Consider the following 14,112-nt stretch of genomic DNA (forward strand, 5'->3'; position numbering starts at 1 on the left):
CTGCCCCCAACAGCTTGACAGCTACTATACCACACTGGCTTTCATGGGGTGGCTTCTGTTAAATGATAGTAAGCAGCTGAACCTGGGTGAGTCATGTAAGTCAGGTGGCAGCAAATTGCTCAGTGGTTGCTACCAGGCTGAGCCCCAAAAGTCCTCCGCAAAGGCCAAAATAAACCTGGAAAGGGCCTGCCCCCTCCCCTTGCCTTTTACTCACAAAAAACAAGGCGGGGAGCATGGCAATACTGTTGTAGTTGCTTAACAATGGCCCCTGAGGGCGTTTGTTTCTTAAAGCTAGAGGTTCTGCTTCCATTATATTTGGGTTAACCCCCCCTCAATGTTTTGTGTTTTTTTATATTTTATTTTTTTCTGAAAACCTATGGCATTTTTCCAGGTTTGTAGAAAGATCTGTCTTGTCTCTTCATGGCTCCAATCTCTGGATTTACGTATCCACAGATGGGGCCATGTTGAGTATTAGATTGATAATGGAAGTGTGTAAGACAGTACAGTATTTTTAAAAAACTCAAATGTATTTAAAAGTATACAAAAATTGCAACTGATCTCTTTCCACCTAGAATTCTTGGTTGATAGCTTGCATTAAAAAAACAACAATAACAAAGATTTCCCTAAACATAAGAAAAAACAGTAATTACTCTACAAATTCTGTAATTTTTCCCAAGGATACACATATTTCTATGCCAGATTCCTGATGTCTCTTCTTTGGCAACACATTCCTTGCTCTTTTATATCCACCACTTCACAGAAAATCACAGTTTCCAATTATATCACACTGGTACACAATTTCTTCCAGGTGTAGCATATTGGTTGAATCCAATTCCTGCTACCAGAATTAGTTCAAACCACAAGAGTATGCAGTTAAAACCTTGAGGAAATATTCTAGTGAAGCACAGTAATTTAGTAATTAACAATATTAAAATAAAAATAATTCTCAGTGAAGATGTAAGCTTATATAACAGCATGTCAATCACTGAAAACATTTGTCAAATTAGAAGACAGATTCTGTATTTGAGCTGACAATATCCCCAAAGTGCTCCAAAAAGGGGGCATTCTAACAAAGTAACAAGAAAGACTACTGCAAGACAGAGAAGACATAGATGTAAAGGCACAGTTTAATAAACACGTTTTTTGTAACATACCAACTAAATGAATTTTAGAAAAAACATACTCTATAAGAACAATGCCCTAACCTGGATAGCCCAGGTGAGACTGATCTCATCAGATCGCAGAAGCTAAGCAGGGTCGGCCTTGGTTAGTAGTTGGATGGGAGACCTCCAACAAAGACCAGAATTGCAGAGGCAGGCAATGGCAAACCACCTCTGTTAGTCTCTTGCCATGAAAACCCCACCAGGGGTTGCCATAAGTCAACTCTGACTTTAGCGCACTCTTGACTACCACATAAGGACAATAAAAACATACAGGTACCAGGTACTGAGTGAGTTTTATACCAACTATTGCTTCTGTTAGCAGCACCTAATGGGTGAACACTGTTGATTTGAAAAGCTGTCACTGTGAGCAGCTCCATAAAGCTCTTGTAGTATTGTACTGCATGTTGTGGGCCTAGGGCAGGAGGACACCATAATGAGGAAGTAGAAACACAGCGCCTGAAATACAATTTCCTCTTCTAACTGTAGTTGTATACCAAACTGAGAGCCAGTTTGGTGTAGTGGTTAAGAACAGCGGGCCTCTAATCTGAACAGCGGGCCTCTAATTCCCCACTCCTCAACTTGAAGCCAGCCGGGTGACCTTGGGTTAGTCAAAGCACTTCTAGAACTCTCTCAGCCACACCTACCTCACAGGGTAATTGTTGTGAGGATAATAACAACATACTTTGTAAACTGCTGAGTGGATATTAAGTTTTCCTAAAGGACAGTATATAAATTGAATGTTATTATTATGTCTTGTGGCATTTGGTCGAGCAGGCTCTCAACCTCCAGTATTGGCTTTTAAGGTATCTTAGGAGAAGGGAAAGAAGGGAAGATCCACTATTGTGAGTACCTTCCATTCATGATTCACAGGATCTATCTGAATACTTTAAGGTGCTTTCTACTATTTTTCCTCCTTTGGAATTGCTAAGAGCCCAATACAGAGAAAGTGAATCCTGACTAAATCCTGTTGGATCACTGGGATTTCAATGTAATTAACTTTTCTTGGATTGGGGCCATAGGCTTTTCCTTTGTGCAACAACCTGCTATGCAGCCAATTCAAAAATGATTGCTGATATATGGCATTTTGATATGAATCTGGTCCTGAATTACACAAACTTTTCCATTGGCTGTAAGCAAGTCAAATTCTGAGTGGCAGACAGCCAAGATTCCAGGAGAAACAACTGTCTTATTTTATAGTTTTAGCACTTTGGGCTTAATATATTTTTCCACTAACAAGTTCTGTTCCTCCTTCACTAGTATAGACTGATCTGTAAGAACAATGGACTTTTGAGGCAAGTGAAAACTAAACTCACAATAAGTTAAACAAATTACATTGTTTACACAGAGAATAAAAAAGTGAGGTGAAAAGAGCTGATGTATGATTTACTACAGACCCCTTCCTTGCATATTCACATTTTTTCAGTTCAGCTACACATGAGACAGGAATACATCTGCTCAACGTAGTTCACAGTTTTGGACATGGAATTAGTAAATATATATATTAAAATGAAAAACGTAGCAAAAAAAGTTAATGTAACAACATTTCTTAAGCCTAATTATCCTTGCAGAGTATGGCAGATATTAGGCAACAAAGGAACCAGCTTAGAGCAAATGCTTTCAAAAAATCATTCGTTAGCAACAACTAGATCCAGGAGTAAGGAGGCTCCACCAGATGCCAAAGGATTTGCTTGCTCCTATTGTTGTGTATGAGCATAGCTTGAAAAATGGCATGCTATCCCTACTACATAGGAGACTTGCATTAGTGTTGACAGCCCTCAGGGCTCTGGTGCATGAACTCTTATAAATGCAGATAATCCGAATATGGTACAACACTGGATTAAAATAGCCTGCTTGATAGGATTTGCTTCTCTTTTTAGATGGAGGCTGTGAATTAGATTTTTCTAAGCACCTTTACTTTAGATGGTGGCAGGGGAAGAATTTTCCATCATAGCGGAATGATAGGGTGCTTGAGATACACCTCAGAGCTGGACCAGCTTCCACTCTTCCGTCTGTTGAACCACTAGAGTTATTTTGTTGAGATACAGAGTTGCATATATAGTCATTTATTCTGGACGTTCATATCCCCACTTGTCTTCCAAGGATCTCAGAGGGGCATACATGAATGGACTTTTGCCTCTTTCCCGCTTTTTTTTTTTTACTCTGTGGTGGTAGTTTTTGTGGGTTGGGTAGCCTATAATAAACACCACTACTCTTTGTAATGCGCGAGTAATGGCACACACAGTGGCATATTTTGATGGCAATATGGTAACCCTGGGAAAATAAAAGAACATGGGATGAATCACTTCCTAAGACATGACAAATATGTCTTAGAGCAGGTCTCCTCAATGTGGTGCCCGTGAGTGCGATGGAGCCTGCTGACACTTTTCCTGGTGCCTGCCAAGTGGTTTTAGAAAGTGGGTCATGACTGCTATGGTGACTTGCTGACCTTTTTATTATTTTCTTCACGTATGCACTAGAACTGTTCTAATAAAATTTGACCTAGGTAGTGGCAATAGATTATTATAGTGCTGTAGCTGAACTTTGATATACAACCAGTATTCCTCGAGCTGTCTTCCAGCTTTCCCTCCCCATCCCTTCCCTTCTCAGGCAATTGCAACTGCCCACATCCTTTTCTTTATACCTCTATGACGAAAACTTGAGACTTCGGGATTTGGAAGAACTAAATTTAATATGGAAACAGAGAAGTAGTGATTGATCTAAAACTGCAGCAATTACCAGTTTATTTTTTAAAGCTTTGCATGTAATGGTATAGCACAAAATGTTGGGAAAGTAGCACTTGCAACTGGCAGTTGGAAAGAAAATGGTATCCATTTGAACTGGACCTTTGCAGCCAGAAAATTTCACACCATTCCTTCAACACAATATGTTAACATGCTAGGATTGCATTATTTCCCAAATGACTAATGTAAAGCATGTTTAGAAAAGCGTGATCAGAGGATGCGGAAAACCTGGACAGAGAGTATGCTTATCAGTTCCAGTTGACAATTAGTAAGCAATTTTAATCAATAATAAGTTTGAGCTTCAGCTATGTGGAAAGCTGACTCAAAAAACTGTTATGAAAGCTCTTTCCTGCATAAGGCTGCTTTTGTTGTAGATGTAGACATATGAATACATGAAGCTGCTTTATATTGAGTCATGTCACTGTTCTATCAATGTGTGAACTGCCTACTCTAAATGGCAATAGCTCTTCAGGATGTCCAGGCAGAGGTCATCTATTACCTGAGATCCTTTTAAATGGAGCTGCTGAGGACTGGACCTTGGACCTTCTGCATGCAAATCAGATGCTGTACTACTGTGGCATGGCCCCTTCCCAGAGCAAATGGTCTTATTCAAAGCCTCTCTCCAATTACCACTGGTGAGACCACTACCCATCTCAGAGGTGCCCTAAGCTGGGAAGGACAATATTTGTATACAGGAATAATTACCACATTTATTATACACACTTTCCAGATGATCAGTGATCCTTTATTGATAGCCACCAAGTGAGCTAAACAATCCATTTATCACTAGTTTAAATAATATTGGCATAGTTTAGGGCTAAGCCCTAGGTGGAACAAAACATAGGTTGTGGTAAGTAACCCAAGCCAGATTTCCAGATTTAGACAAGTTACTCACCAGAACTAGATAACATCTTCCTCTGTTATATTTCTCCCTCAGGTGATGATTCAGACAAACAAAGCCCTAGCCCTGCTTATCTTGAGTACCTCGCCTCAATACATTGAAAACAAGAGAGAAAAATTAAGGCTTTAGAGTAGGAAAAATAAAATAAAAATTATATTTCAAAAACTGTTACATTATTTAGCTAAGCAATTATATCAATTATTGTCTCAACCATACATCTGGGTTATACTTTGTTATATACATACATATTTAGCAAATACACAATTCATAAATTAATGCTGCTCATCAGGCTTGTTTGGTTTAATAATCTTCCACACCGAGAAAAAGCATTCAAGATTGCTATGTATTTTCCAACCTATCATGCTTCCTGTAACAAGCCAAAAGTGGTACAAAACACCCTGGCTATGACTGAATAAACCACAAGCAGATGGATCCCATTGTATCTATGGAAAGTAAACAACAAACCATTCCCTAACTAACGATGGGAAAGTCTTGGCTCCAAATGGTGAGACTGGATCTAAAGATGCTCTGTCACTCTCAGGGAGAGTGTTTCCATGGAGGGCACCTCTCGTTCCAATCTGTAACCTCTAGATAAATGCTACTGTGACACTTTTTTTAAAAGGCCAAGATAAGAAAGAATGGTGAACATGAAATGAGTTTCTCACTGGCCCCAAATCATTCCTAAGACACTCTCAGTGTAATCTGTAGGAGACAGTTACTGAAATCAAAGCAAAAGGGCCACACGTTGCTGCAATCCTAGATTTCACTCCCCAATGGCATATTAACTGGGAATATATCTTTACTTTATTCTGCCATTTCTCAGTTCCTTTTTGGATTTTATTTATTTACACATGTCCTGGAAACAGTTTTTACTTTGGATTACTCTTATCCATAGAAGAGCCAATTACTGTCACAGGAGTAAAGATGACCCAGAAATCCTGAGTCTAACTGGAGCTGCTCAGAACAACCAATTATTTGGCTTGAGTTCTGAATGTCAAAACTGGAGAGCGCCATGAACCACCCTGTACTAGATGCCGTACCTGAGGCAAGTAAACTGGAGGGCTCTTTCCTGCTAATCATATCAGTTCCAGTTTAACCTAATTTTATTTGAAGTAATGCTATAGAGGTGCAAAAGTGTTTATGCATATGTCAAAGCAAAAGCAAAGCTAAAAAGTACTGGCCTATATATGCAGATCTGATACAATAAATGTGCACACACAAAAACGTGTGTAGTCTACAAGTATAGCTCTGCATGCGCTGAATATAATGTAACAACTTAGTTTTGCTCCAAATGAAGTGTGCATGACTGAAGAACAGGCATAGTTTACTGGAGGAGACAAAATGGCGCTGTACTAGCCTGAATGGCAGCAACAGACCATGTGTTAAGCAGTTAAACTGCTGGCTCCATGGAGACCACAGACATCCAACATATTCCACTCATCTCCCCCCGCACAATTCACCAGATTTTAAGAGAAAACTTTGATGTGAAAGTTCTATTCCAGCTGGGATTCTCCTGGGTGAGCATGCAGAACCCAAGCAACTAAAGTGTGCTTTAGAAATCTGAGCAATTCAAAAAGAAATACCACAAGGGAATGACAAATACAGGGTAAATTTTGCTGCTAGGCAGACGTTTAGCTAAATAATTATTTTTAGATCATAAAAATAAAATATTTACAGATATAGACATGGCATGCTGTGCTCATTAAAAAGCATGGCAAATACCTTTTGCCAAATGTTCATCAAATGTTGTATAAAATAACCTACACTTGGATTTCTTCTTCGGTCGAAAGTTCACATGTTGGCCCACCTGGGCACACGCCCTTCAGGCTAGGGTTTGCTGCTACTGGTGATGCAACAGGTGTCTGCATTGTAAGCAGGGAGAGAGAAGGAGAAAAACTAGGAGTCATGGCTGATGGAGGATACCTTAGGTTATGGAAGAGGGGTGAGTGGGGGTATTTTTTAAATGCCTGACCAGACAGTAGAGTTGGCATTCGTGGGGGGACTGTCTTTAAACCAGGCTGAGCTACAGAGGTAATCAAGGGAGGGGGGAAAATGAAAGATTTGATCTCCTTGGGAAAGTTGTATGTTTTTATGCTTTCATCTTTCAGTTCTGCAATATCACTGAACACAGATGCGAGAGGTTTAAATCTAGGTTCCCAATTGAGCAAGTAATCCCAGTTATAACAACCTCTTCGATCCTCATCAGAGTCTACTAGGGTGGCAAGAGATCCATAATGGGAGTTCTGGCCATCAGGTATGAAATTGTACTCTCGTGCGATGTCTGTCATGACGTCCATTTCTTTTATCTCCATGTTCTGAAGTGATAACATGTTATTGCAAGTATACCTTACGTCATCATCTCTTTCCTCTCCTCCGGCTCCATCACCAAAGACCTGGATAGTCTCTGTACTCTGAATCACAGCAACCACATCTGTCTCTCCAGACTGACATGAAAGCTGATCCGAATCCCTGGGAATTCCTGAGTCTGGTATTCGTGAGCCTTGGTCACTTAAAGTGGATCCAGAACCCTTCCGGCAAGGACACTCATTAATCCTCTGTATTTCTTCATCTTCTGCTGTTTCGCCTTCTGCAGAACCATGGCCACTGGAGTCTGAATGCCTGCAGGGATTACCGACATCCTTCCTTTCTCTAATGCCGACCAAACTTAGCCATTCCGCTACAGAGCTCACAGGAAGGGTACTTGTTGCAGAAACAGGAGTTTCTTGGGCAGCTTTAGGGGCACTGTTTACATTTACATTCAAATTTGTTGGTGAACAGCATGGCATCTCTTTTTTCTTGCTGGAGTTCACTGTATCTCTTGGTCTGTATCTCACAATAAGCATAGCAAGGCTGATGACCAGAAACAGGAACAGTACAGTAAAAGCAGCGATGCTGATGGTCAAGGTGTGCGGTGACAACATGGAAGAGCTCTGTGGGATACTAGAAATGTTCACTAGAATTGTGCATGTGGTAGATTTAGAGCCCAGTTTTGGGCTATGAGCTTTTATAAGCAGTTCAAGGATGTCTTCTCTTCTCTTCATGTTGCTGCTTTTCCTGTGAAAAGGTTTAGTCAAATAGATAGCCCCACTGCTTTGGTTCACAGTAAAGAAAGGGGACTGTTTTAGCAGACTGTAACGAACTACACCATCCAATCCTCTGTCGTAATCTGAGGCTGATACTCTGCCAACCAGCTGCCCTGCTTCGTTTACTTCAGGGAAATCAAAAAAATATTGATCTTGGTTAAAGACTGGATTAAATTCATCTGTCCCTTCAACAGTCACCCGAACTGTAACTGTGGCAGTGGCGTCACTCTTGTCTTTTGCCTGAGCTACAAAGCAGTATTTAATCTGATGTTCAAAGTCAAGCACTTGTTTTGTATGGATAACCCCAGTCAGAGGATCTATGAAAAACATGTCACCGTCTAGAGAAGTTCCATGACCAGACAAACACGGGGACTGGACAGAGTAAGAAAGATGACCGCAGGGGCCAGTATCAAAATCTAATGCAGAAATCGCGCACACAAAAGAAAAAGGGGGCAGGTTTTCTTGTGCTCTGCAATCCAGGTTGGGGGATACAAACATTGGTGCATAATCATTATCATCAAGAACACTGACAAAAACAGCAGCAAGAGCCACATTTTTTATACCAACTCCTCCATCAAAGGCTTGAACAGTCAAACTGAATGCCATTGTTTCTTCATAATCTAGAGATCGGACCAGATCAAGGGAGCCAGTTTTCCCATCTAAACGAAAATGTCCTTCGTCATTTCCAGAGACAATACTGTAAGTGATCTCTGCATTAGATCCAGCATCATAATCACTTGCAGAAACTGCAGTAATATGACTTCCTACTGGGGTATTTTCTCTGACGTGAACATAGTATTCTGAGCTAGTAAATATAGGTGGGTTGTCGTTAATATCCAAAACAGTGATGGACACAGTGGCTGTGGAGTTTAGAAGAGGAGATCCACGGTCAGATGCAAGAATTAATAACTGGTAAGAGGAACTTTTCTCTCTGTCTAGAACACTTCTCAGCACAAGATTTCCAACCACTTTATATGGGGATTCTGGCCCAATGACACGCATTTCCACGTGAAATTTGTTACTACCATTGCCACCAATAATAGAATATTCAACGTAGCTATTGTCATGTGTCGTATCATAATCAGTAGCAGAAAACGTGAGCAGCTTCTCTCCAATGAACGCATTTTCTCTTACACTGAGATTATATGCTGCCATAGTAAACTGAGGTGCATAATTATTCACGTCTTGTATTTGTACAATCACTGAAGTCACAGCAGTCAAAGGAGGGATTCCATGGTCAACAGCTTCTACGAGGAGCTCAATAATTGGATTTTTGTCCTGGTATGTCAATGACTTAGCCAAAAATAGGGAGCCTACAACAAAGTAAAAATACATTATTGTGTAACAAACTTCACTAAACATATTGCAACTCTTGGCCTTCAGCTCTTAGCCTGAAGGTGTAGGCTACTGCTGGTAGGAAGATTTCCTTGGAGAGAGAGCAGCTTTGCCCCTACTATTCCCTTGTTCATTTGAGTTTGTATAATTGTACTTTATGTTCTGTAGTGAGCCACTTTGGGAAGAAAGGCAGAATTTAAATGAATGGCTAAGTGAAGAGATGAACAATGGTTCTGTTTATTTTGTACCTATGCTCCCTAAAAATGAAGGAACACTTGTTAAGTAGAAATTATTTTAAATGTAAAAATACAGGATCCTGTGTGCAAAATTTTTAAAACACGGGAAAGATGGTTATGCTATATATTTTGGTAGAGTAAGAATTTGGATCAATGCTACTAAGGATGGGGGGGGGGCGGATTTTGCCAGTTCTCCCTTTCCTCTGCAGCCAACTGTGCTGTTCTTCCTGGTCACCTCATCTGCAGGAACTTCTTTCCCCAGCAACCAAAAAAAAAGGTCCTGCAGATGAGGTGATAACCAGGATGAACAGCACAGTTGGCTGCAAAGCAGAACGGGCAACCCCCCTCCATTTTTATGCAAACTCTTGCAAGTATGAAACAAGAGTTCATGATTGGGAGCAGGATTTTGATGGTTCCATTGTGCCATGTCCCATGCCATTTCCAATAGTACTTTGATCTTCAGGATCAGAAAGGATCCCTTCCACCAAATCCACTCCATCCACAGTTTGTGCTGAACAGCATTCCAAATGTAAGCTTTTGCAGTTTTTCCATGGAATAGGAATAGCCTGGAATTCTGCCAGTGTTTGCTTTGCACATAGTCTGAAAGTAAACAGAAACTTCATGTTTCCAATAAGAGTATTGCTTTTAATATGGCTGATTTCTCTACCTCTATTTCATACATGTTCTGGCCAAAATCTATAGTTTGACTTTCTGCAATGACTGCTCAAATGAAATGTGGCTACGTGGATGAACAAAATCCTGTACAGACAAGTACAATCCATAATATACATTCCATATTAAATATACACAGGACTTACCATTTTTTGGATCAATAGAAAATCCATCAGGGGATGAAAGAATTCTGTAGGATATCTTTCCATTATCCTCCAAATCCCTGTCTGTGGCACACACAGTTAAGACAGAAGCATTTACAGTTGTGAGTTCTGGTATAATCACCTGAAATGAAAACAGATGAAAGTGGTTCAAGGGCACATAAGCATACATATTAAATACAAAAGCTTTCATTGCACTATTTTTGTTCTTACCTGATACACATCCTGAGTAAATACTGGTGGATTATCATTTACGTCAGATATAAGGATTGAAACCATTCCTGTGGTTTGATGCACAGAATCTGAAACGCTGATCAACAGTTCAAGCTGATCAATTTCTTCAAAGTCTACCACCTGCACCAATGTGATTATTCCCTTGTATCTGTCAATTGCAAATTTCATTCCAGGATTACCACCCTCAGCAAAATTGTAGTGAAGAGGTGGGCCCAGGTCCACGTCATCTGCTAGTACTTGCGTCACAAGGAAGCCAAGTGGAGCATCTGCCACAGACAAATTCAAAAGTGAGAAGATTGGCATGGCTTTATTTTTTGCATGTTTTATAGAATGGTGGCCTCCTCTACATGTTATATTTTTATGAAGTCTAGGTATACAAAAAGACCATTAAAATAGTTTAAGACTGAGAGGATGCCTCTGGTCTATGGGGTGCCTCAAGGTTTCATCTTGTCCCCCATGCTTTTCACCGTCTATGTAAAGCCTCTGAGTTCAGACAGACATTTGGGCTGAGTTATCCCCAATATGTGGATGACACTCAGCTCTGTCTCATACTATCAGCAGATCCCAAGGAGACTCTGGAAAAAACTGTGACAAGGTGCCTGGAAGCAGTTTGAGATAGATGAGTGCTAATAAACTGAAACTTAATCTCAACAAGACAGAGGTGTTACTGGTGTGTGTGGGGGGTCTGACTCAGGAAATGGATTGCCTCCTGCTCTAGATGGGGTTGCATTCCCCCTAAAGGAGTAGGTAGTTGCCAGGAGTGTCTTTCACCAGTTTCACCTGGTGAGCCAGCTGCAGCCCTTTCTGAGCAGGAAAGATCTTGCCACTGTAGTACACGCTCTGGTAACATCCATATTGAACTACTGTAATGTGATGTACATGGGGCTACCCTTGAAGACTGTCCATAAGCTTCAGTTGGGTACAGAAACGCTGCAGCCAGAATGCTGATTGAAGTGGATCATAGGGACCATATCATTCCAGTCTTGTTCCATCTGCACTGACTCCAATTTAAGATGCTGGTGCTGACTTTTAAAGCCATATAAGGCTTGGGACCAGCATATCTTAAGGACTACCTTCTCTCTAATGAACCTACCCATTCACTCCAGTAATCTTCAGAGGCCCTGCTTCAGGTGCCCCCACCATATGAGGCTGGATGGGGGGCAACCAGAGAGAATGCCTTCTCAGTCATGGCACCAAACTTTGGAACTCCCTCCCCAGGGAGATTTTTCTGTCCTCCTCTATTGCTGTCTTCTGCCAGTGAGTGAAGACTTTTTTTGTTTTGTTTGGCAGACTTCTAATAACTGTTGGCAACCCTCCTCTGTTCTTTGCACTGTATGTTTGTTGTGGATGGTTTTTTAATGCTATTTTAAATGCTGTTTTAGATTTAAATTGTTTTAAAATGTTGTTTTAATGTTTTTATGTTTCAATTGTCCGGGGTCTGCGTCCCAGCCCCCAGACTTGCCAGGAGGGAGCAGTGGGAGGCAACCGGGAGGCAGTGGCCCTACCACCCCAGCCAGCAACCAGGTCCAGAATCTGCCCACTCCAGGGGGAAGGAGCGAAAGGCCAAAGCCTCAGAGGGCTGGAAGGAGCAGGGAGAGACCAGCCAGTCCCACCCTCCAGGGGGAAGAGAGGGGACTAAGCAGGCCAGAGGAAAAGGGCCAAGGCAGGGGGAATAGGGACCCAGCAGCAGCCCAAACAGAGCCCTTACCAGCTAAGGAGGAGAAGCAGCCACTACAGCCCAGAGCCACACCCTGGCTAGAGGACAGCAGCCTGGCTCAGGAGTTGCTAGGAGCCAAACCCCTCCAGGTGGAGCTGCCACAGGCATTCTGGGGGAGGAGATGGGTAGCCCCACCCAGCATCAATGAGCAGGCAGCCCAGAAGCTGGCCAGACTCACAGTCCAGCACGGAATTTATAATAAAGTGAAAATTTTTAAAGTGCAAGTGCAAGTGCTACTGTAACCATTCAATACATAATATACAATTCATTCATATACAACTTCATAAATATCAAAATTTACAATCAATTAAACTCTACAGTCGCGCGCGAGAGAATGCACTGCCGCCTAGTTCCGGGTTGATCATTTACTATTGTGTATCATGAATGTGTATTTTTGACGTGATGTGAAGCACGCTCCTGACGAAGTGGGCACGAAATCTGATGTTCGTAGCCGGCCCCAGATTGAGCGTGAAGGAGGGCTTGTCTTAATGCCTGCACATCTTCATCCATCTTGTTGGAGGAATTGATACACTGAAGGAGTGGTATAAATTGAGAGAACGTATGAGAGACATATCAAAAAGAACTTACTTACCTTCAGAGTCCTTTGTCGCACCCGGCAGATATCGTTATAACTGTACCTGTTACGACTGTAGAGTTTAATTGATTGTAAATTTTGATATTTATGAAGTTGTATATGAATGAATTGTATATTATGTATTGAATGGTTACAGTAGCACTTGCACTTGCACTTTAAAAATTTTCACTTTATTATAAATTCCGTGCTGGACTGTGAGTCTTTTCAGTTACCCGTGGGAGTTTCCCTCTTTGTACTTGTGTCTATTGATTACGGGAACAGCCATTGTTGTTAGTGCTGCAGAAGCTGGCCAGGGCAGCTCCTCGCGAGCAAGGCCAGGCAAGCTCAGCAGCACAGAAGCTGGCTAGGGCAGCTCCTCGTGAGCAAGGCCAAGGAGACCTCAGCTGGGGATGGCTCACACTCAACCCCACCCTGCCAGCAAGGCAAAGAAGCCTAGAAGGGGTTAGTGATAGGAGGGAAACACCTGAGGGAAGGCACAGCTGGGCCAAGTCAGGAGAGGGAACAAGCCTGGAAGGAGGGTGGGGTGGAGAAAGGAAACACTATAAAAGCTGGCTGGGAAGAGCTCTGGGGTGGTGGGTGTGAGGAGTGATGGTGTGGAGTGAGAGCAGAGCAGTGCAAGAGTGGAGGCGAGTTCTGGGAGGAGGAGATGATGGAGGAGGAGGCAGAGGGTAAGCAGACCAGGTTGAGCAGGCCAGCGAGTGGATTGAGAGGGAATCAGGGTGATGTATACCGCCCCTCCTTCCACAGAGAGGGTCCTGCAGCATCCCTGGTGCCCCTCTGACGTCGGGGCCGGCCCAGCCGGCGCCCTGCCCAGCGGCGGCAGCGACAAGCCCTGACATTAATGTTTGCCACCTTGGGGGCCCTAATTTGGATGAAAAGGCAGCATACAAATGTTTTAAATAAATAAAATGTGTATGGTGTCTGCATGGCTGAATATCTTACAGGCAACCTCTCTCACTGCAAACAACATTTGAGGATTGGTTCAAAAGGGCTCCATTAGTGGAACAGGCAGAGATGGTGCTTTCTCCTTCTCAGTGAAGAGGCAAATTTCTACAAACCCCCCATCCTTTGGCATCAGCTTTTTGAGATTCACAGGCAACTGCTAGAAGAAGCGGCAGTGGGAAAAATCCATGTCTGCCAGCCTTCTATGCAGGTGCTCCTAGAATTCAACCTACTGTAGATTTCTTCTGGTTGATCACTTCAAGCATTGCCTCCAAAGAGGTTTCAGTGCTAGAAGTGGGGGTCCCCAGCATTCCAACTTAATTCTAAAGTCT

The 14,112-nt window shown here is 42.2% G+C and overlaps 1 protein-coding gene across 1 annotated transcript in view; it reads right to left on the reverse strand.

The window, feature by feature from the left end:
- Positions 1-6,565: 6,565 nt before the first annotated feature.
- DCHS2 (dachsous cadherin-related 2) overlaps positions 6,566-14,112 on the reverse strand; it is a 138,015-nt gene continuing 130,468 nt past the window's right edge. Inside the window, exons 18-20 of the mRNA XM_054989645.1 lie at positions 10,506-10,792; positions 10,278-10,416; positions 6,566-9,201 (exon numbers count right to left, since the gene is read on the reverse strand). Coding sequence (XP_054845620.1) covers positions 6,566-9,201; positions 10,278-10,416; positions 10,506-10,792 — 3,062 coding nt within the window. The remainder of the gene's footprint in view (positions 9,202-10,277; positions 10,417-10,505; positions 10,793-14,112) is intronic.

This window comes from Eublepharis macularius, chromosome 10, assembly GCF_028583425.1.
Source record: "Eublepharis macularius isolate TG4126 chromosome 10, MPM_Emac_v1.0, whole genome shotgun sequence".
Classification (NCBI taxonomy): domain Eukaryota; kingdom Metazoa; phylum Chordata; class Lepidosauria; order Squamata; family Eublepharidae; genus Eublepharis; species Eublepharis macularius.